Source organism: Parasteatoda tepidariorum, chromosome 10 (assembly GCF_982258835.1).
Source record: "Parasteatoda tepidariorum strain Cologne lab strain chromosome 10, Ptep-v5.0, whole genome shotgun sequence".
NCBI classification, from domain to species: Eukaryota; Metazoa; Arthropoda; class Arachnida; order Araneae; family Theridiidae; genus Parasteatoda; species Parasteatoda tepidariorum.
The window spans coordinates 40,839,783-40,864,533 of NC_141764.1; the positions used below are offsets into that span (position 1 = coordinate 40,839,783).

The following is a 24,751-nucleotide window of genomic DNA, read 5'->3' on the forward strand; positions in this document are numbered from 1 at the left end:
GATTTCTTTTTTAACCGCGATTTCTTTCTGCTTTTTTAGTGTTGTTAAAAACTTTTTGTTTTCATCTAATTTATTACTAGTCATTAAAAAATAACGATTTTTTTTAAAATTTCCCAACTTTCTTCGAACGTTAGTATTTATTGATATTCCATAGTAAGAAAAGTAACTATTTAAAGTTATCCTTTTAAATTGAGCAATAATCATAGCTTGTGAAACAAATTGTTTTAATATTTTCCTTCATAACTTTTCCAATTTTTCATTTGTAAAAAATTCTTTGCTTTCTAAAACAAATCTCATCTTCCAATACTATAAAACGTACTAATTAAGATTTAAGAGAATATGAGGCTATTTATCTGTTTTATATTATGTGCAGCTTCTTTTATCACTTAATTGCTTTTTTTATCTGATAAATGATATCTGATAATTTTACATTTATAATAGATATAAAACTGATAATTAATGAAAATAATGCCATGTCGATGCTTTGTAAAATGCAATTTTTAAAGGTCAGCCGTATTCGTCCAAGTTTTTTTCCTCAGAAAGTTTTTTTATGAAATTCAAATATTTTATCTCTTGATTTATCTTACCTGAAAAATTTAAGTGCTTTCTAAACATTCAGTGGTTTCAATTTAAAAATATAATTTAAATTACAGTGGAATAAAAAATGTCCTTTTGAACCTGTGGAAGATTTATTTGTGCCAAATAAATACCAAAGGTTTGGTGATTTCCAGGTAGTGGCACCTAAGAAATTGTAAAAAAAAAAAACTATCGAAAGTTACCAATTTGAAGAGTATAACTTGTAGTCTCCTCTGGGCGAACTTTTTTATTTTATAAGTTTGAAAGCTTTTTGACTATTCTGGTTAACAAGAACAAATACCCAAAAGAAAATATTTCATGAACCTGAAAGTGTTTAAATAATTATTTTACTCTTATTATAATGCCTCGTTAGTATTTTATTATTAAAGTGTAACTAAATGTTGTAGGTTGCCAAAAAATTTATTGGGTAGATTTTTATCTTAATACTTTTTTCAAGAAAGACATCTTTACATTTTGACAGCAATCAGGCATTGGCTTGCAAGAAAGTTAAAAATAAATCACTAATGGGGGCCAAATGAAGGTCTATATCTTGTCCTCAACTCTGGGAAAACTAATAAAAATTTTGTGAGTACAAAAACCCATTAGCACGCCAAAGGTTATTTGCATTTTAACAGGTACCACTATAAAAGGTGAATGTAAAATATATGGGCATTATTTGTGGGGAGTGGATGAGTATATGTCGCCCTGAATAATTAGAAATCTTTAAAAGTCCCTTTTAGTGTTTTAGACAAAGAAATTTTTATTAAATTATTCTTAATTTAAATTTTTAGAGTTAGTAAGCAAGAAAGCTATAAAATAAAACTGGAAAACTTATTTTTTGTTACATTTATTATACTAATGCTGAATTCATGTGTAGAGATTTCAATCCTGAAATTAGTTTTGCCCTTAAAGCTACAGATTTATTTTTAAAATGACCTTTTTAGCCCATTTTTTGTTGAAATGAGCAAGTTTAAAAACATGATATTTAACAGCGTATCCTGTAAATGCTGTGGCAATCTTCTAGGAGATTAAGGGTACACCATGAGGATTAAAATATCATGATAAACTGATGTCCAAAAATGTCATACGTGGCTAGCGGCGTTTACCTTCTCTGGCCTGTTCAGTATCACATTAAGACAACAGTTCATAATAGGGAAGTGTCCCTATGACATGTCGGGATATATTGTCAATGGCGTATGACAACATATCAGGGTATGGGTTCCTGTACAATTATAGTCTTGATGATATGCCATAACTGTCCTAAAAGTTTGTCATAACATTTTATGTGACCCATTTTCATGTATGACGCTTTTAAACTGGAATATTTTGATAAATGTCAGTTAAAAAAAAAAAAAAGCTTTAAGAAAGAAGCTCTCTTTATCTTTATGCAGGTATTTAGCACATTTTAGAATTTTTTTTTATCCTTATGTGAGAAATTTAGTATACTGTTAATTTAATTTTGACCTCAAAAATTTGGTCTCTGTGATGCCCTTGGTACATTATAAATTAAATTTGATCTGTAGATATAATAATTTGTTATTCGTATAATAGTCAATATTTTTTTTATCCTTCTACTATACTTTATCCATTTAAATATTGCATTTATTTTTTCTAACAAGTACTTTACTTAAAACTGCATAATATTTTTTGATTAAATTAGTAGCATAATAATTATATAATTAATATGTTGCTGAGTGAATAAGTTAGGGGTGCACAACCTGCTGCTCCAGGGCAATATGCGGGCCACCGACTGTTGATGTGCAGCCCGCAAGAGCTCCTGAACACCATTTTTTTTCAAGTAAAAATTTAGAATCTTTTTAATTTCTCTTCACAAAATATTGAATCATAATATGTACTATAATAGTTAAGTTTTAATTTTTGCTTAGACCTTATAAATTTTTTTAAAAATATTTAGTTCAAATATATACTGCTCATTAAAATAAGTATGTATGTAGTTTTTTCTATGCATTTATTCTTTGAGCATTATATATATTTTTGTTAGAGTTCATAGTATCTCTTTTCCTCAAATATATATGTATATATATATTAATAAAAAAGCAAAAAAAGAAATATTAGTTTTTTTTATTGAATGAATTTTAGTAATTAAATAATTTAATTTTAGGAGAATATGTTACTAAGTTCACTGATGAAAATATTTATTGTTTAGAGCACCAATTTTGAGATAAAAATTATAATATTTGCCACCAAAATGAGTAATATGCGTGAGGCCCTTCCTTAGTCAACATGCTGTGCAAGTGACCTTCACTTAAAAAGATTGTGCACCCCTAGAATAAGTAATATTTATTGCTTGGACGGTTGTCATTAAAGTAGTCGGAACCCTCATAATTTTTTGATAAATAAACAGGAATTCTAATAGTTTTATTGCCTATTTGTTAAAAATGCAAGTTTACCTTTGTAGTTTATAAATACCTTTGTAGTTTATTCAGTTTAAATTAGGTGTAGCATTTCGTTGGTTAGCTACTCAGAAATCCTAGTTTAGTTACTCTTGGCATTTAAACTAGGTGATTGTCATACTTTGTGTAAACCTTTGTGCTTCCTGTTATTGTTAAATTGCCATATCTGATGTTATTGTTAATTTTCCATCGCAATTTTGTTACAAAAATAAAATGCATTGCTTTTTTTTTTCAGAAACTTGTTACGAATTTTTCTGTTTGCTGAGAGTGGTATAACTGAACTTATTTTAATATTGTGTGGTTAGTTTATTTTTATCTTTCTGTTTATTTTGATAACCATGTATCTTAAGCCCCTAATTGCATTAAGGGCTGAAGAATGAAAAGTTTTGTTTATTTTTGTAGAAAAAAAAACTTTTTTCAATAGCGCCGCTGCGCTTTCGCCGAAAAATACGATATTTTATTTGAAATGTTAATTCTTTGTTAGTAATGTAAAAAAATTTCATGGTTTAGTCATGTTGCGTATATTTCAGAGTTCTCCCTAGGAATAAAAAATGGTAGGGTGCTTCCTCACAGAATAGGACACTTTAAGTTTTTAAAAAGCACTCAATTAACACGATTAAAATTGATCAAAATGTGTTATATTATGTGATAACTGAATTTGGTCCCCAATTTTTAAATTACCCTCTTACACTATTTTATGTGTATATTTCACAAAGTAATTCTCACTCATTTTCAAAATAACAGAAGAATTTAAATCTTTTGAAAAATTAAGGCAAGCTAAAAGACAATCTCTGTGTATGAATATTCTCGAAGGAAAAATAGCAAACTAAAAAAAAAGGCTTAATTGATAAACATTGTGAAGGCTTTTTTTTAAATATATTTTAAATTGAAAATTATGATAAAATACAAAATGCAACATTTACAAAATAATGTAAAATTTAAAATCACTAAAAAACCAAGTAATATGCGTCACCCAAATAAATGATGTGAATGTCTCTAGGGCCGAATATCATGTGAATTTTAACAGTGTAAGTATACATAAAAAATTTTGCTAGAATGAAATTAAAGTTCAAGTAATTATCTATAACTAACTAAATCAAAAGTGGGCTTTTTATTAAAACTGCTTAGGAAAACATTTTCCTATAAAAAAATAAAATAAAAAGATTGTGTTTTTAAGGATGACGGCTTGCAAAACATATTTTCCAACTCAAAACTGATCTACTTTCATAATAAGTTAGTAATTTATTATCTGGTTACCATAATATATTCTTTAATTCAAAAATTTGAAGAAAAAAAATTTCAATACTTGTTCTTCCAATAAGCTTTATTAGAATAAGTGTCAATAAAATTTTGCCTAAGAAATAATTGATAAGAAAATTTTTTAGTTTGCTTTTTTTTCATATATAATAATTAATATGGTCTCAATAATTTAATTTAGTATTATTTTTACAGAACTCTGATTGAATCGAATCATCTGATTAATTTTCCATGTCTAATCCAGGTAATAATTTAATTTTCTTAAATTCTTCATTCTAATTCAGTATTTTAATTGAGAATCAAATATTTATATTTCATCTGTGATTTCAATTTATGTATTTAATAAGTTCTCTCTCTCTCTTTTTCTTTGTTTCATCTTTTATTTCAAAATTATTATTGACTGTTATTAGTTAATATTTAAAATTTTCAGGTTATGAAAATACGTTAAACTAGTTTTCACTTTAGAAAAGGAAAGACCACCTTTATTTATGACCACTTTTGGGAGTCACAGTATTTTTTCCATAGACTTTGTGTTGAAGAAAACCTATAGGAGAGACCATTAAAACCTCTCCCAGCGACTGGGCTAACATCTGTACCAATTGCAGAATGGGTCAAACAAGGAAACATGAGAAAATATCAAAACAAAACATTTAACAAAGCAAATAAGTAGATTAAAATGTATTCAAAGTATTTGTGTGAGGCTCTTATTTAGAGAACTCTTTTTGATGATATAACCTCATGTGTAATCAGAATGCATTAAAGAGGATGCTTTTAATGATTTACTTTTAAAATTGAAAGTTAAATTAGAAAAAAAAAGTTATTTTAGAAAAAACGAGCAACTAAAAAATCTAAACTGTTTTCATCTTATAAAGCTAACTAATTTTTATGATATAAAATTAAATGCAAACTTAAACAAAAAACATAATTATTTATTTATTTAAAATAGCTTTATTATTCATAATTGGTAAATTTGTTTTTACTTATAATTATATCAGTTGGGATCATTTTTATAGACGTTAAATTTTGCTCATTGATCAGTCTTTTTATGACGCTAACAGAAGTAGCATTTCCGCAACAAGTAAATAACACTGACTGAAGTTAATATCGTTTGTGAAAAATTATGTATCTTTGATAACAATTTTGAAGTCATTAATTAGAGGTAACCTCTAAGAACGACCATTTTACTGTAGAACGGAGAGGAGTCGCTCCCGAGACATTTCACTGCATATTTATTGAAATCTTCTAACAAAAAACAAACCATATGGCTCTGAGCCATAATGTATTTTTCTCCATATCCAATGTAAGGCTAAGTAATAAATGGTAACAAAAGCGTCAGATTCTTTGATTGAAATTAGCAGAGCATATCTTACTTTGTTCAATGATGCTTTTAATTAAAGTTCAATGTAGTTTTTAAACTTAACCCCCGTGGCAGAAACACAGCGACATTGTCGCAGAAAGTGACTGAGTTCTTGCAGAAAGATTCTGCAGAAACAGAAGCTGTTTTACCAAAAAAAACAAAAACATTTTCTACAGAAAAAAAAAATTTCTGCAGGAGCAATAATGGTTCTGCAAAATTTTTTTTCTTACGGAATGGTTTTAAAAATTTTTTCCTAGCGTACCACGGAAGAAGAAAGCGCTCGTAATTCTCCGTTAATCTCCAACACAAACAGTTACTGGATAAAAAGGGGAGAATTTCCCCCCCCTTTATTAAGCTAGTTTTGGAAATTTACCAACTTCGGCCTCTATCGCTGGTGCCGTAATTTGCTTTGTGTTTTCTTATGAGAACAGAGCAATTTATATTTTTTGCACTTATGTGGAAAATTTCATGCGTAAAAAGATTCTTTTTTTAAAAAAATCATGTCTAGCGAAAAGGTTATTTGTTGCAATTGTGAAGCCACAATAATTAAAACAAATTTGAAAACTGATTTTTCAAGGTGGCATTCCGAAAGAGAAATAAGATGGAAGTCGACAACATCTAGCACGATGTCAGAGATTTTTTTTCTGGAAAGCGACAGGAAAAGAAGCTTCCCATGCTACTAATATTGAAAAAAAAAAGTTCTAGATTCGAATAAAATATTCTTACTAGTAGCGATATCGATAGTAAGGATGAGACAGCATTTCCAACAAATCAATAAATTTTAGAAGCAGTCAAAGCTAAAAAATAACTATATATAGTATATATTTTTTTAAAAAGATAAAATGCCTATATCCTTTGAATTAAGTCGTCGATTAAAAAAAAAAAAAAAACACTCGTAATCTAACAATAAATGAAATAAAGTCTGAAAGATATCTCACTATCTACGATTTTTTGGCATGCGAATAAAAACCAGATTGGTGGAAAATATTTACTGGTGAAACACTTTCAAACAGGTTTCCATACGCAATGCTATATATTTACACAATACAGTGCGAAATCACAAGCGCTGTGTATTTTTTTCGTTCTGAACTTAATCTGATCACGAAAAAAGTTTTATTTACCTCCTTTTTTTTAAAAAAAAAAAAATCTTTCAATAAGTCAGTACAATATTAATCGAATCTAATTAATCTATAATTAATTAGATAAAATTAATTAGATGTAGAAAAATTGAAACAAACATTGCTTGAATTTTTTTGCTTTTAGAATTCGGTTATAGTCAATTCTATTTTATTATTTTGATTACTCAACTTCAATATTAATTTTTTCACCTGATTTGTTTCTGTACCTGATATAACTACTATAATGAAACATTAAATCATACTGTTTCAAACTGCTTTAATAATTTAATTTTGATACTGTTTTAAACTGATACTTCAAATTCAGTTATCTTGTTTTATAAATTTAATCTTTTTGTCCATTCTTAGCTATTTCTATAAGTTCTATCTTATTACAGGTTCTGGGTAATCTTTATTTATGCTCTAGTAAGCATTTTTGTCTGCAGATCTATACATTTATAACTTTTCGTTATTATCAAAGATTATGCAAATTTATACTTAAACAATTTAAACTTATTAAGAAATGTAAACTTATATTATGAAATTAAGAAAAAAAATCTACACAGTTTTATTCTATGCATGTAGACTTATTTTATAAACACGAATTTCATCTATAATTATAAATTCATTACACATACATTTATAACGATAAAAATATCTTGCAGAAAGATATTGGTTCTAGTTAGGTTTGTCGCAGAAAGCCAGAAAAAATTCTGCCACAGGGAACTTAACTATAATTTATATGTAACAATCAATAACATAAACTCAACTAGGGTTATGATATAATATTTTTTAATCATGTACTCCTAATGTTTATATAATTTTTGTAAATTTATCCCACTTATTTTTTAATGAAAATTCAAGAATACTTACAAACGTTTTGTATATTGGACTCATTTTCATTTTAGACACAGATTTAACGGAAACTAATTGTGCTTCTGTTAGGAGTGCTTTCATTCATCATATTTTTATTTCAGATTAAATTAGTGTTCTATTAACATCTCAACAACATGTGCGATTTAAAAGCATATGCTTATCTGATCAGCCGCTGATTCTCCCTGGCTCCAAATCTATTTTAGTTTAGACTGTTACACTGAGTATTTTTTTTTTCCTGTTTGAATAATTACCTCCTAATGGATTTTATCAGATAATTAGATTTAATAAATTCGTTTATTTACATAATATTAATTATGAATTATATATATTTAATAATAGACTAATAGCCTGTTGATAAAACTGATTAATAGGCTATTAGTCGGTCAAGTGTTAACTATTTGAGAGTAGTTTGACTATTATGGGCTTATCCTACTCATAAAAAAATTTTATTCAATCGAGTTATTATACTTCCATCATAATTTTTTAACTTAAAAGTTTTTTATCATTATTTTAAAACTTTTTGTGATATATTCCAAAAGATTACATTTTTATACTTTTTCTGTTCTACATCTTTTTTTTTTTTTTTTTTTTTTTTTTACTATATAGATGTAAGAAACGTCTTTTTGTAAATTTCTTAGGTTGCTAAAAACACACTGGGAATTGAATAAATAGTTTAAATGCTTAACCATTGAATGAACAGATGTAAAAAACTTCTTTTTATAAATTTCTTAGGTTGCTAAAAAGCACTGTGAGTTGAATAAATAGTTTAAATGCTTAACCATTGAATGAACATATGGATGTAAAAACATCTTTTTGTAAATTTGTCTCTTTTAACTTACAGATGATGAGGAAATTCAAAAAATGTTGCAATTCGTACCACAAGTTGGGGCAATGTTTGAAGTACAAGAAAAAGTTGGAGAGGGTAAATATTTAAACACATATTCAATGATATTTTATTTGTATGCAGGGATGTGGACTGGTAACTATTTTTTCGCATAGTCAATAGTTTTCTGTAGAAATAAGAAACTCTTTAATGATATTAAACAAAATTAAACATTGAATTGTCATTCAATAAATGTAATATCATTCAATAATTAAAAAACAAACATCAGCGTATCAAATTATAATATAACAACCAATCTCTATGCAGAAAATGAGCCGCTATCTCTGGATGTCATAAAGGGAAAATAGATTTATATAAAAGAAAGGACCATAATATAGGAAATAAAATTCATAGTATATAGTTTATAATGTATAATTAGTTTGAACTCCATATTATTTTAGATGTATATTTTCAATTAGTATATTTGTTTTTCTTTTATTTATATTTAATGAAGTGAAAACTAATAACTTTTTGCAATTAAAACTTGAAAAGCAATTTATTGTTTTTGTTTTGATGTTCTATTTTTTCAACTTAGATATTGTAGAAGTGAAAATAATTGTTTAGTTAATTTTGCATTTATTATATACTGTATTATTTTTTATTCAAAATGATTTGCACAGTGTAATATGCTTTCAGAAACATTAATTAAATAATAAAAATAAATGATAATTTAAAAATTAATTTTTTGGACTGAAATTGTGTCTGAATGAGTAAATCTTTAAATGGTACGAAATATTTTTTCCTTTATGCAATTAGTTCTAAGTATAAATAAGAATTTTTTCCCGATATTACGTACTTAGCATTTTGGCTAGTTTTAAACCATTAAACTCTTAACAAATTTTTTGTTAAAATAATTAAAAAAAAGAAAATCTTATTTTATTTGCCAATTTTTGTGTCTTACCAGTGTTCTCAGTGACTTTTGCCTTAGCAATTGGCTAGGGAGGGGGAGGGGAATGTTAACAGATAAAATTTTGTTCTCCCCCCCTTTTAAACTCGATCAGTATTCAATTCTGATCTGTATTCAACTGTCATCTATAGAAACTATCAAGTTAAGAAATACTTTAGCAATTTCAAAATGTCCAGGAAAAAAAATTCAACTTTTATGAAATACAAATGTCTGAGAAAATTGACTCTACTTTATGCTATACATTAGTGGTGGTTAGTTAAACAGAGTTTATCCTTCATTAATGTGATCAGTTTACATAATTTTATCAATTGACGGAATAACTCTTTAAACATTTGATGGACTTATTACTAAACAAATGTTTGTATTCTTATTCAGTTTTTTTTTAGCTCTGAGATTTTTGGTGCGTTTTTGCCGTTAAAATATTTTTTTATGTATATCTTTACTTAGGTACTTTTAGCAAAGTATATAGAGCATTTGTCAAGAATACAGGTGATCAAAAGTTCGAGTATGCCTTAAAGTACTTGGTGCCAACAAGTAAACCTTCTCGTATTGCAACAGAATTGCAGTGTTTAAAGGATGTTGGGTAAAAATTTAGAATTAATGTTAACTTTATGCCTTATTCAAGTGTATAATTTTTAATTGAATATTATTTATTCATGATTTTTGAGCTTGGTGTAACTTATTATTTTAAGTATTCTATTTAGGTGTTCTATTAATTTGTTCTATAAGACTATCAACCACTCTCTTGTAAATTAAACCTTCATGCATTTGAAATACATTTTACTTTTGATCAACTTATTTTTCACAGGAAAACTAAGTTACTAAGTCATTATTAGTTTCAATTAGATTAATTTAGTCAATTAGACTTGATTAATTGATCTTATCAAATAGATTAGACAAACAATGGTTTTTTTATTTTATTTTTAGGATCATTAATTCTTCTGATGTGAAATTAAGGATTTTCATTTACAAGATTTGGTATTTTTTAAAATTAAATTTCCTGTTGAAAAACATATTATTAAATTTCTAACTTATTAGTAAGATCCTACATCTTAACAAATTTTGTTTCATTGAATTTTTTTTTTTTTGTAATTTCCTTAACAAAATCTAACTTAATCATTTATTGTGATAACAGGAAATGAAATGGTTTTAATTATAATTGATCCTCATAATTCTTTTTTTAAAACCTATATGGTCTTCCTAAGTACTCTTAACTGCAAATTTTCTTATTTTCTCCTTTTCTTTGGCTAAAATACTTTGAGATCCATGTTATTATGCTAATTGTTATGATTATGATAAAATATTATTTTATCTCATTGAATTTTTAAAATATTTTTGTAATTTTTTTTAAGTATTAACATCTATTTTTAAGGAAATTTGTAATTTTATCTATCATTAGCCCATAATAAAATTTATATTTGTTTTATAAATACATGTTAACCGATAAGAAATTTATGCAAATATTAAATATATAAAGCTAACCATTGGTACATACTTTTTGTCTTTTTTATAGGGGTACCAACAATGTTGTTGGTATAGTATCATGCTTTATGAATAATGGACATGTGGTGATTGTTATGCCATATTACCCTCATCAAAGATTTTCGGTGAGTACTTTTTCTGAAAATTTAAAGCTCTTTTTATAGGGATTTAACTCCTGAGAAAATAGCAGCGAAACGTAATAATTGTGCCTTACTGTGCTAGAACAGGATGTTTGCTTCAATTTGTACTGAATTAAAGCAAAAGCATACTTTTGTTAGAGAAAATTTTTGTGACAAACAATCTTAGAACAAGTGAAAGCAGATGATTATTCCTTTTCCATGCTCCTCATCAAGAATAAATAAAGCTCAAAGATTTAATGCAATAAGTCATGCAAATTGCCACACACAAATAGAGAATTCAGTTTGCTCTTATCCACAAAACTGATCTATCTTTTTCTATGCTTTTTTTTTTCACCTTCTTTAAAATTTACTTATGAAATAAAGAATTTCATTTTCTGAAATGAAATCAAGATTTTTGGAATTTCTAATTCCCTAGAAAATATGTTTCCGCTTTTTCTATGTATTAGTAATTTTAATGTAATTTTTAATATTATCAAATATGGAAAAGTAAAGAAATCTTAATCTGCAGCCAAAAAAGATTTTCGTGATTCTTCTGGTCAGTAAAGCAAAAGGGACTATGAAGGAGAAAGGAGGAAGCAAAGCGTTCTCCTGTTTTCTCTAGATTTTCTTTCCTCACGTTGATGTCTTTGATAACACTCTGCCTCCTATAATTTATGGAATTTCTCATATTTTTAATTCATATTTGTGTCTAGGTTTTGTTTTTGATTGCTTGAAGTTTGAATTGGTTCAGTGCCTGAATTTAATTCTTTTTGCCTGTTAATTTAACTATGCATAGTATTTATAGGGCGCATGGCTTTTTTAAAAAGTACTTATAATTGCTTATTTTTAATTCTTAAAAGCCTTTAAAGGTGCTTTATGTATAATGTATATATATAATATGAGCTTTTAACTGTAGGAAGAAAATTTTTTTATTAGTGTGCATATATTACGGCACAAAATATTCAATTTGCACATTTAATAGTCCCTTTTTGACTTCTATCGGTTATTGCTGATATCCCAATGCTTTTCTTTTTAAAATTCTGATATTTTAAACATTATTATTAAGAAACAAGAAATTTGAATCACACATTTGAGTAAATACTTTTTCTTGTACTCATTTGCGTGGTTGATTTTCACATTTTTAAAAATTCCGATATTATTCTATGGGAAATTCAAATTTTCACTTACTATTTGACTAGATAATTCTATTGTTTTTACAATCAATAATTCAGCAGATATCACTTCTAATTTTAGAATATTTTTTGAAATCTCAATATCTATTTAACATGATATTTATTACAATACGTGAATCTCAAAATGTAAATCTAATTAACCGTTTTCCTTTTTTTAAAAAAATTTTTAGCGTGGATTTGACGGTGTTAAATTTTTTTTGATGCAATGCTAAGAACGAAAAAAGAAGAACCTGTTGTAATTTTTTCTAATATGTTTTTTTAATTCTTTATTGAGTTGACGAGAAAAAAATTAATTAAAAAAAGTTTTAAAAAAAACTACCCATTGTGGTAATAAAATTTCAGATAATTTCTTCTTCCAGCAACCACATGTCTGTCACACGGATAATTGTCATAAAAATAATTGTAAATTTTAATTATAAACTTAAAAAAATTTCCTAAATATATCAATGCACAACATCAACATTAAATTTTTATGTATTATGCTGATAGTTATATAGGTATTTTAGTTATGCTATGTGTTAGTATTATGTAGTTCTGTATAGTGTTCAACATATATTGATTCACAATTTTTGTTGATTTAAAATAAAAAATTAGAATTGTAAAACATCAAAATTATCTATAAGCTTGAATTAAGTGAATTAAATGTAGTAAGGTAAAATTGAAATTAATTAAAGAAATAAAATAGATTTTTTTTTGGATTACTAGAATAAAATTTTTACAAGCGATTTTGGTAATGAAAGTAGTTCTATTTCTTTTAATCCTTTTTTGAAAATAATAAATAAGGAAGAATTATTATCCCTTGTATTCCATATCTTTTATTATTTATTTTTCTTCTTATATCTACATAATTGCTAAGCTAAATTGCTATTTAATGTTGATATTATGTATAATAAATAAGTGCATTGCTTTTAGGATTATGTTCGATTGATGATTCTTGATGATATAAAAAGTTATATGAAAAATCTTTTAATTGCTTTGGAACAAATACATTCCCATGGAATTATTCACCGAGACATCAAACCAAATAATTTTTTGTACAATCAATCTCAACAGAGGTAAAATTATTTTTTTCCATCTTGTTACTGACCATAATAACAGTTTTAATTAGTATCTGTTTTATATGTTAAATTATTATTCTAATTATTTTGAATTATTCTAATTTTGATTATATTGCCTTTTCATTTAAGGATGGCTAATACACTGGTGTTCAAAATTAAGAGAATTTGCATATTTTGTTGAATTTTCTTAAAACAACTAAGTAAAAAGTAAAACTATTGCTTCAAAACAAAATCTTGTCTGTCAAATTCATGAGCATATGTTTGTGGGGGCAAAGCTACTTGAGGAATATACTTTATAAACTAGCATAGTAAAATCTGTATTTCGTTCCCTCATACATCCTGCTGAATTTCTTGGTATTTTTTTGCAGTAATCTTAACAGATTCTTTTGATTTTATTTCAAACACTAAAACTGAGTAATCAACATTTAAGTGATAGATTGAGGTGGCAAATTGTGGGGAGACTTGAAGCAAGCTAGTCTTATACAGATTTGTTAAGAATTCGATTTAACGCCTAGAGTCTTGTCCAATTTATGGAATCGATCTCAGTAATTCAGATCTGTCGAGATGAGGCCTTGCCTAGGTCGGCTAAGAACCAGAACAGCCAATGAAGATCAGTATTTGTCGATTATTGCAAGGCGTAACAGATATGCTTCAGTATTAGAATTTTTATATCAAAATTTAGCAAAATTGTTTTTGGTTTCTTTCTTTTTATTTCTACTAGCCATAAAAATATATTAAACATGCAGAAATTGCCTAATTGAAAGCAAGTACTTAATTTGCTATTTTATGTATGATTATTTGTTAATTTAGTCTTAATTTTTTTTCTTTTAATTAGTTAGTAAGTTTATTTATCTTTTAATAGAAGAAAGTTTCTTTAAAAATGATTGTCTTGGCTGTTTAAGAAAAGAACAGAGGCTATACAAGCATTAAAATATTCCATCAGCCAGCTATTTTTTTTCTCTCCCAAAATGAATATTTGGTTTCAATAGCCTGACAAAATATAATCTGATTATATTATATTTTGTTTTACTGCAATTATCTGATTAAGGATAATTGCAATTGAAAAGCTTTTGTAAATAGTATGTAGCAAGAGATTTCTATATTATAAAAAAGAAAATAAAAATTTCTTATCATAATTACAGAGCTTTGAAGTAGTTACCTATCTACCATTGCTGAATTTTTATTTTTAAAAGACCATCTAATCAAGGTACATACTGTTTAAGCCTCTATTGATTATATGTAATTGTATGTCTTACCCCTCCTTTCTTACAAGAAAAAGGAAATTTTTTAATTATTTTTCCTATTTCTAAACACACAGTAGTAGTTGTTTAAAGTTCAAACTGTTCGAGCACTTTACTGTTGCCCAAAATATCATATTACTTATCTTTAAAGTGTTTAAAAAGATATAAAATTTTGATTTGTTATTTTTATTGAATATGTTATTTGTAATTTTAAAAAAAATTGCTACAATTAAATGCGCATGAAAACTACATTTTCATTAAAATTATATATATATTAATGGATGATTAGTTCCTCATCCAGTTATTTTTATTGTTTTCATTTTTAGCTACACTCTTGTTGATTTTGGGCTATCTCAAAAATGCAGTGAGCTGCACGCTAGGTATTCCAATCGTCAGCCTTTGTCTGACTCCAGTGGTAGACTGAATAAAAATATTAAAAAGTTAGCTGAAGATTCAGAGAAGAAAGTAAATGAAACAGCTGCATCAGCGGGAACATCAAAACTTCAAACTATTATTAAAGTAATATTAATTTTTATATCTTGTCATATATGTATAAATATTTGTATACCTTCCAGAGTACAGTGACAATATATTCAAGTCCGATTAAATAGCCACAGTCATGATTGCTTTTCTGTGTATTTTCTTAGGTTTCATTCGTTATAGTAACTGTTATATCAATCAATGAAAACCTATAATTTTCTAGCTAATAGTTCGGCAGGAAAAAAAACGCACTTTTTTCCCCTTTGAGCCTAATATTTCTCATAACATTAATTTATATGCATGAATGTTACTGTATACTTTTCTTAGTATTTTTTTAATACTTTTCTTCTCAAGCATAATGATATGTGCTAAATTAATCCATTAGATTTCTGTGGGCAATATTCATAAATACATATATGTAAGTTTACGGCTTCCTGTTTCACCTTTCTTTTTTACAATTGCAGGAATTTATTTCCATGACAAAGAATAATATAAAAAAGGAATTTGATGTTGAACCTAAAGAGTTTTTTCCAAGACTAAAAATTATACAAGTGGATACTAGTAACATACTATTTATTTGTGGAGTAGCTTTTGAAGGTCTCGACAGTGGCGTAGCGAGGGGGGCATCATGCCCCGGGCGCTACTCACAAAGGGGCGCCAAATGGTCAGCAAAACAAAAAAAATTTTGGATAATTTTTTTTTTATTATAATTTATTTCTGCAAAATATATTTTAAATTTAGTGCCAGTGAAATATAATAAATGTTAATTCGTAAATAAAAAGGAACACTAATCAAACTGTAATAATATATTCATAATAGAAATGACACGTCTTTTCTAATGGCTGGCTGACTCGACCTGTGTCTGTCAGCTTTTCCTTATGGCATCTACGCTGTGTGGTTACATATATTATTTCCAAATATTTGCAGTGTACAAAGTGTTTGTATGTTTGTACAGTGTATAATACAGATTTCAATGGAATAGAACTCTTTATCGAAGAATGTGACTGTAAAATGTTACTCCGTAGTAGAAAAGAAATTGAACTTAAACTCTCTCTCTTACTTTTATAATCCCATATGGAGAAGATGTTTTTCCAAACCTGAGAGTGGCACTTCAAATACTCCTGACTATCTCAGTATCAATTGCTAGCTGCGAATGGTCATTCAGCAAATTAAAATTAATTTTGACATATCTACGATCAACGGTGGGACAAGATCGCCTAAATGACCTAGCATTTTTAAGTGTGGAAAGAGAAAAATTTGAAATGATCAACTTTGATGATATTATTGATAAATTTGCTTCATCAAAAGCGGAAAATTTATACATAGTAATTAGTTTTATAATTGTATTATAATCATATTATTAAATATATGTATCTCCTTAGAGATAATAAATATTTACTTTTTTCTTGTTTTAAAACTGCGTGTTTTTAAAATATTTCTTTATAAATATGTAAAATAAATAATAGGTATCTTATGAACTAATTCTAGATGATCATATACATTTCAAAGTCTAGTCTTGTTTTCTCAACTACATTTTTTGTCTCAAATTTAATGCCTAACTTGAGCCTATGACTTTATTTATTTTACTTTATTTATTTATTACTTTGCGAGTATATTTTACTTATAATATTAGATGGTTTTCGAATGGGGAGGGGCGCTAAAAAGGTATTGTGCCCCGGGCGAGAGTTAAGCTCGCTACAGCACTGGGTCTCGATAAGATTATTGAAGCAAGAAAAAAGGGAACGTCAGTTGGGTTATACCCTGTATTAGGAGAATAATCTTAAACTAACATCTCACAATAGCATGAATTGAAAAACAATCTTTTGCAAAATTGTTGCATTATTTCGAATTGGCTTTTGCCAATACTGATAACTATAAGAATGCCAAGTCTTGTCAGTAGAAAAATATTAGAACTTTGTTATTGGAAAATGATCAGTGGATTCAGTTTTTTTTCTGTCTGTGGTTATAATTTGTGAGAAAAATTCTTTTCACTACAATTGTGTTCTAAGAAAAATATTTAATCTTGAAATTACTTTCTTTAATGAATAAATGTATAATTACTTAAACTTCTTAATACTGTATTAATATTTTTTATTTTACATTTAATCTGAAATTAACAAAAATAAAACTTTTTTTAAAAATCTCTAAAGATAAAATTATTTTTCCAATTCTTATTTTTTTTTTATTCACGTTTTTTTCTCCTGATCTAAGAATATTGGAAATTATCGCCCTTTAGATGCTTAGTCATGTCTGAAAATTATTAAAACCAGTAATGGTTTTTTATTTATTAATGAATTAGCTGCTCCAACATAATTACACAATATTTTACAAAGCAAATGTTCTAACTTGCCTGTTTTATTTAAAATTTAGGAGCAAGCTAGGGGAGGATGGAGATCACAAAGTAAAGCAAAAGATACTGCTAAGCATGGAAAGGGTAAAACTAAAGAATGTAACTGTTTTAAGAGGCCAACTGTTTGCAAAATATGTCTTGGAAGGTAAATTTTGTTTAATTATAATTTTTGCATTGCGCTTTACCGATTATTTCAACTCAGTCTCTAAATTCCTAATTCAACTTTTTTAAAGGGATCAAGAAGAAGCTCCGAGGGGTGGTACTCCAGGTTTCAGAGCACCAGAAGTTCTACTGAAACATAGCCAACAAACAACAGGTAGTGTTTTTTGCAAACCTAACAAAGAAATCTTTTCTAATAAAAATCAGTAGTCATTAGATTATTTTATTGGATGAAATAAAATAAATTAGCTTGTTACTTCAGAATGGTTAATTTTATTGCTCTTTTTATAAATTATAAGGCTTGGTCATACCTTCACAAATACTTCTCAACTAATTTTTTTCAATTAAGAGTTACAGTTCTTCGAATATGATTATTTTAAAGTAATGGTGGTGCATGATTTGGCACTTTCATTAAATTATGAATTTTGTTCATTATATTAATATATATAAAACAATATTAGCTAATTTCTAAAAATATTGAAATCCAGTTTTGAAACATAGTATTGTTTTTCATAGATTTCAATTATTTATTTTGAAATAAAATTGCTACGTTATCCTTATTTTGTTTATCTGTAGCTTTTCCTGTATTATGCGATTATTTTAAAAAAACTTTTTTTATTATAAATCTCATGAATAATGGTGTCTGAAACTGGTTACAAGTTATACAGTGACAAGTTTTGAAACATAGTATTGTTTTTCATAGATTTCAATTATTTATTTTGAAATAAAAGTTGCAACGTTATCCTTATTTGTTTATCTGTAGCTTTTCCTGTTTTATGCAATTATTTTACAAAACTTTTTTTATTATGAATCTCATGAATAATGGTGTCTGAAACTGGTTACAAGTTACAGCTGATCAATTTTCAAATTCTGCTAACAAATAATGTGTGTTCCTAAAAGTGTTTTAAATATATCTTAAAGGTAAATGTATGTCTAAAAGTATATGTTGAGAATATAATTATAAAGTTTTTTAGATAATTGAAATGTTGGCATTAACAAAAATTTCTGTTTTGGATAATTCCAATTAATCAAGTTATTTATTCTGCTCAATGCTTCGCTTTTAATAACTGTTTCATTCTGCTTTTATTTGAAGTCAAAGTATTAAATTATTTATTTATTTTTTTGTATTGGAAAATCTTGCCAAATATATATGCCATGTATTTATATTTATTTTGATAAAATCCTTAAATTTGTGAATGTTTGCGAAAGTATTTGTATAATATTTTTATCTGTTTATTTATATCTTGAGAATTTAAAAAGATAATGAATAAGGAAGTAAAACTCAAATATGAAGTTATTATTATATATATATATATATATATATATATATATATATACAAGAGTCTGTTTAGAAGAAATTTGGTCTGTTAACGGAGACTTCACAAAATAATTTTTCTTTTAATCGGACCCTTCACAAATTTGTTTATCTTCATTATTGTTTTGTAATCAAATAAACCCTTCCCAACGAAAGACAGATGTAAGCGAACTAAATTTTGTCTTCAGCAGACGCTTCTTCCTTTATTCGTCCGAAATGAATATTCAGCAGTATAGACTAAATGCCAAATATTTATATGTTGCATCGCTAATTTAGTAGCTGCAATTGCTGTTTATTTTTTAAAATTTTATGTTTTTAATTATAATTTTACAGTGTTGAGCTTAATCTTGTATGTCTTTACAATTTAAAAACTCCTTGAAAAAGTTTTTTTTGCAATAACGGACCCTATTTGCACAAATTCACAAAAGCGGGCCCTGGTTGAAAGAAAGTGACGTAACGTTTATTATATATTAACAAGTTACGAGTAATTTTTTCACAATTTTACAAAAACGGACCTTTCACAAAATGTCTGGACAGACCCCTGATGTATATATACCCTGCCACTTAAAGTAATCAGTCTTATCTTTTTTAAAACTACTGATTTTTTTTTAAATTAAAAATCTATTAAAAAATTTTTTTTGGTTTTTGTTATCTTGGAATTTTAAAAAAAATAATTGAAATAAACTTTTCTTACTACTCAAATTTTTAATTTTTAAAATATAATCAAAAGTTAATAAGAAATTTTTATAGTCAGATGTCTATTTTTGAAAATACTTGCTATAATAAATAAATATATGTAACCTGAACTTCTTAACTTTGTGTTATACAATATACATTTGTAGCACATATTTTATTTTTATTGAAAGTAATTTGTTAATATTCGAATTATTTACATTTTAGCTATTGACATGTGGTCTGCTGGTGTAATAATGCTATCCATTTTAAGTAAAAAGTATCCTTTTTTTCGAGCTGATGATGATCTTACAGCACTAGCTGAAATTACCTTTTTAGTTGGAACAAAAGAAATAAAAGAAGCAGCTGCTTCTATAGGTAATTAGTTTGAAACTAAAAGTGTTTTTTTTCTCTTCATTTTATCTTGTAGTCTATGTGTTTTAAATTTTACTTTATTTTGAAGCAAACTTACGAATTTTACCAGCAGTTTTTTTCCTCAATATTAAAAGTGGTCGCAAAATATGTTATCATTTGTTTTAAGAGATGTATATAGAATCCGAAAGGCATTTTTTTTTTCTGTTTTTAATTGATGTCGCAATATTAAAAATGTTGGCCCACTTACCTAATTGTTACTTTACTGCCACTCTTAATTTAGCAGACAGTTTACAATTTAGATTGCCAGCTCTGTAGAATAATTTAAAAAATATATAAAAATACTCAAAACTGAGAAGTATTTTTTTTTTATTTATTTTTTATTTAAACTTTCAAAATACAAGGGAACTTTGTTATTGCAATAACTAATTTACTTAGTTTTTTAAAACGAAATATTCTAATTATTAACTATTTTTGTTAAGTTACAAAAGCATAGTTGTGTTAAAGTACATTAATTCTTCATCACTTAACAATCATGTTCTTTACTTCGTTTGTAGTTTAATTGTCCATTGCTTTTTACCACATTTTACCTAATTTGTTTTTGTATGTTAGTGAGGGAGCATAATTGAAATTTAATCTAATTCCAAACTAGCTAGAGAGCTCAAATTGAAACCAGAACTCTGTAGTGAGTGATAGTGCAAATTTCAATTGTTTTCTGACTGCAACAAACAGAATTCATGACCAATCAAAATTTTAACAATTTTCTGACATTAACAGATACAAAAGTAGAATGGAGAAAATATAATAAAAATAAAATAAAATGTTTCTTAAGAACCTTGTTTTTTAAATTGACTGAAAAATATGAATTTTATTTTGGTTACACAACCAAACAATATATTACTTTACTTTTGCGAAAACCTCACCTAAAATCTCCTTGCATTTTTCAAAATATTTGCCCCACGTTTATCATTAGTGGTCGAAAACTGAACCGTTTTCTCCTTTTTATCATGTTAGAATAAAAGTGATTTTTAAAAACTTGATTTTAATTTTATCCGATTACCTAAAAATTGAATATGATGTCTATTATTATTATATTGTAATTTGCATTATACCCCCGTTTTCATTTTGCTAATTATGGGTCCCACAGCTCATTAAAATTTTTATCCTATTTGCCTAAAAATTCAACAGAGTGTCTATTATTATTGTAGTTTACTTTGCACACATTATTTGGGAGTTATTTTCAACAAATCACTGAATTATTGAATGAAAAATACACTTGGAAATGCTTATCAATTAGTGAAAAACAATCATGATATAAAAAAACATCTATGTGTATTAGAAAGTATGTAAATATCATGCACTGTTAAATTTTGAAAGAAAAAATTAAATAGAAGTTTATGAAGTTATTGATTTACATTATTATAAGAAAATTAAAAATTTCAAAACCTCGTTCAATGTTAGGTTTATGATCTGATGCCAAGTGCAGTGGACTTAGAATGATTCCTTAAGTCTGAGATCATATTGTAAGGAGAGGCAAATGCTGAGTTTGCACCTAGGTGCATGAAACCTTAGCTACACCTCTGTATATAGAGTGCTTTTGTAGAATATTTATTGCATAGAATTTGAAATTTTAGAAATATTTGTTTCAGTATTTGAGGTTCATTATCATTTAAATTTCGTGGAATAAATTTTACTTTATCTCTACATCTAATTTAAAATTTATAATTCCATGTCCCATGCTTATTTCTTTTTGGTTTGAATTTGTGGCTAGGAGAGTTCTTAACTACATTTTGTTCTTAATGATGCTTTTGATCTTGAAGAATTCAATAGACCAGTGGCGACACGGTGACATTGTCGCAGAACGTTGCCGAGTTCTTGCAGAAAGATCTGCAGTTCTTTTGTTACTTTAAATTAGTAATATTTAACTTCCGAAATGGATAGTTAAAAACACAAATTTAATTGCTGTATCATGTTATCCTGCAAGGATATTTAAAAATATATATATTTCTGATTAAAATTTACATGGTATGTAAAGAAATACTTCAAATTACAATATTTAAAAATTTTTACTGCTATGAATGTATTTTTTATTGTTTAAAAATGTTTTTAAACTTCAGTTTGCTTTATTTGGTCATCAAAATTATTTTTTAAGTAAATGATTTAGTTTTCATGATTAAATTATTTAATAAATATTTTCTGTATTTTAAGTAGTTTGAATACTAGTAATTAAGTTATCGAATTGATGTGTAATATTTGAAAATTTCAGGTAAAATTTTGACTATGAACTTGCCAGAAACTACAGAGTCAATTTCGGATATTCGTAAACAATTGGGACCAGCTCGCTACCTGCAGTCATTATGCTTTATGATTCAACGGGATCAACCTTGTTTTGTGCATACTCCAAAGCCTAATGAATCTATTACTGACTGTTTAATGTGTCATAACATTAGTAAAACAATCCCAGAAAGTGCTTATGATTTATTGGATAAATTACTTGATCCAAATCCGCATACCAGAATAACTGCTACTGAAGCACTTGATCACCCATTTCTAACATGTAGTTAACCATAAAATGTTATGATAAATAATTAGTTGTATTTATGTATTTGTAGAAGCTACTTGTCAGACCTTATAACAGCAGTAGAATATTGTTTACTGCTGTTAACTCTTTTAAAGGCTCAAAAAATGTATTTCCAATTTCTGAATTAAATTTAAATATACTGGGATTAAGTTCTATTGCTGCAAAATATTGGTTAGCATGATGTTTTTATAATGGGCTCTTTTCAGGCAAAAAAATTCTTTTTTTCGTGTTTACATAAAGAGAATTATCTAACGTATGTTTATTAATGTCTGTAAATTATTTTTTGTTTAATTGATATTTGTTTTATTGAACTTAGTTACCAAAAATTAAAACAAATTATTTTTAAACTTTTTCCAAGCTATTATAATAGTTTTGAAACAGAAGAAAATTAATAAACTAATGCAAAAAATATTCCAAAATACTTTATAGGTAGGTCTTAGTTTCTTAATAGGTAGGAAAATTGTGTTTATATAATTCTCTATAGGATGTAAGTAATATTTTTTTTTAAATTTTTTATCTGAAAAAGACTTAGCTATCCTAAACTGTAGCAATTTTTCTATTAACATCTTTAGAAAAAATAATCCATGTTTTTATTTAATGGTTTTATTGGAGTACAGATTTTTTAATTCAATTATTAAAAGAATTAAGAAATTTTATAAAAGGGTATCTTATTTCCAAATTCATGAAAATGTGATTTATATCTTTTTTATTGCGGAACTGAACAGTATTTCCATACATGGTGAAAAAAGTTGTTCAGGTCTTTGATTTTGGAACATAATGTGCTATCTTTTCATGGTATTTATTTTTATTTATATTAATTTTATAAGACTTAATGTTTTTAATTCTTATAAATGCATTAGTATGAAACCTGTAAATTAAAATCCTTATAATTGTTTTTAGGAAAGTTTCTTTGTTTTGTAATTGTACCTGCTACAGAAATTGTTAAATTCATTGCATATATGTTTTAATAATGTTTTGACAGTAATTGTTTATATTTTATAGTTTATTCTCAGGTAATATCTAGTTTTGTTTAATAACCACATCCGGGTAATATGTTATTGTTTGAAGTAATCTGTATTCTTTTAATTAAGTACAAATATCTTTTAAAGTCAGAACTGTTCTATTTTGTGTGTTTTAAATGTAGTGTTCTTAATTAACTAGTTTGTTGTCAATTTTAACTAAAAGGCCACTTTGATTATGTAAAATAATTCATGTGGTTAAAATAATAATAAATTAGTACAGTTGTTTCTGATTTATACAAAATAAATGGGTTCTAGTTTTAAATTGATTGATTGTTTTATATGATTTGAAAGCTTGTAATGCAAATACATGTTGACATGCGTACTCTAGTTCATACTGTAATATTTACTATAAGTAAAAATTCTATCACATGATCAAAAAATATGACTCTATAACAAAAGTATTTACAAATAGTCGGTTTTTTATTGACAGTAATTGTTTATATTGCAGCCAAAAAAGTGCCATTTCGGAACTATTTAGAGCAGGCCTTTGATATGTTTGAAATTACTTGACATTTTAAGTTCTTTCACAGTATTTTAACAACTGATTAAATAAATATAATGTTACACTAAGACAACAAAAAAAATTTTTTTTTAATGGAGATTTATAAAATTTAAAGTCTTTTTTTTTTTTGTGACTGATTTATTCTGGAACTTATTTATCTTCTAAAAAGAAAAGAATTGGACCTTGATAGGATTGTATAAGTTTTTTTTTTCTATGTCTGAAATTTTTTTTTTAGAAACATGACCTATGAGCAATTTAGTTTTTTTTTTTTTTTTTTTTTTTTTTTTTTGAATTTAACCTTAATGTCCTGGCCTTTTTTGCAATAGTTTTTCTCACATAGATACAATATTTTTATATATTAACTTAATGAATCTTATTTGCTTTTTAGGAAAGTACCCACAGATAGAAATGCTGCTTTCTTTGTGTGGAACTTTCAATATAATAAACACAACAATTCCTCTTTTATTAAATTTTTTAAAATTTAAATGTATTTTTTGTTTGTTTTTTTAAATTATAAAATTTTAATATTAAATGTTTTTAAGAAGTTAGTCAATATGCTTTACTTTACGTGTTTATGAAAGTTGACTGTACTATAATGAATCCAATATGAGACATGTTTTGTATGTCTTTTTTTTGTCAAAATTCAAAATAGTTATGATATTTTTTATTGAGTAAAAAAGCAAATTCTAACTTTATAAGCTTTATAATTAAGTCTTGAAATGAAATTGTTTTTTCTTGTATTCTTTTGCATTCTATTAGAAGCATTATTTGTTTAACTTGTCTTATGCTGAGTGAGTGTTAATAAAAATGATCTACAAAA

At 26.4% G+C, this 24,751-nt stretch overlaps 1 protein-coding gene across 3 annotated transcripts; it reads left to right on the forward strand.

Annotated features, from left to right (window-relative positions):
* On the forward strand, window positions 1–24,013 carry LOC107441524 (cell division cycle 7-related protein kinase). 3 transcript variants are annotated; one of them, XM_087152617.1, is made up of 12 exons: window positions 1–153; window positions 3,226–3,290; window positions 4,443–4,491; window positions 8,437–8,517; window positions 9,833–9,968; window positions 10,899–10,992; window positions 13,092–13,234; window positions 14,805–14,997; window positions 17,329–17,453; window positions 17,542–17,624; window positions 19,683–19,832; window positions 22,093–24,013. In XM_087152617.1, the coding sequence occupies exons 3-12, from the start codon at window positions 4,479–4,481 to the stop codon at window positions 22,389–22,391; spliced, it is 1,317 nt and encodes a 438-aa protein (XP_087008743.1). In that variant the 5' UTR covers window positions 1–153; window positions 3,226–3,290; window positions 4,443–4,478; the 3' UTR covers window positions 22,392–24,013. The 3 variants fall into 3 exon arrangements, with proteins under 3 accessions (XP_087008743.1, XP_087008742.1, XP_087008744.1); XM_087152616.1 differs by having other exon boundaries at window positions 6–129; XM_087152618.1 differs by having other exon boundaries at window positions 13–162.
* The last annotated feature ends 738 nt before the right edge of the window (window positions 24,014–24,751 follow it).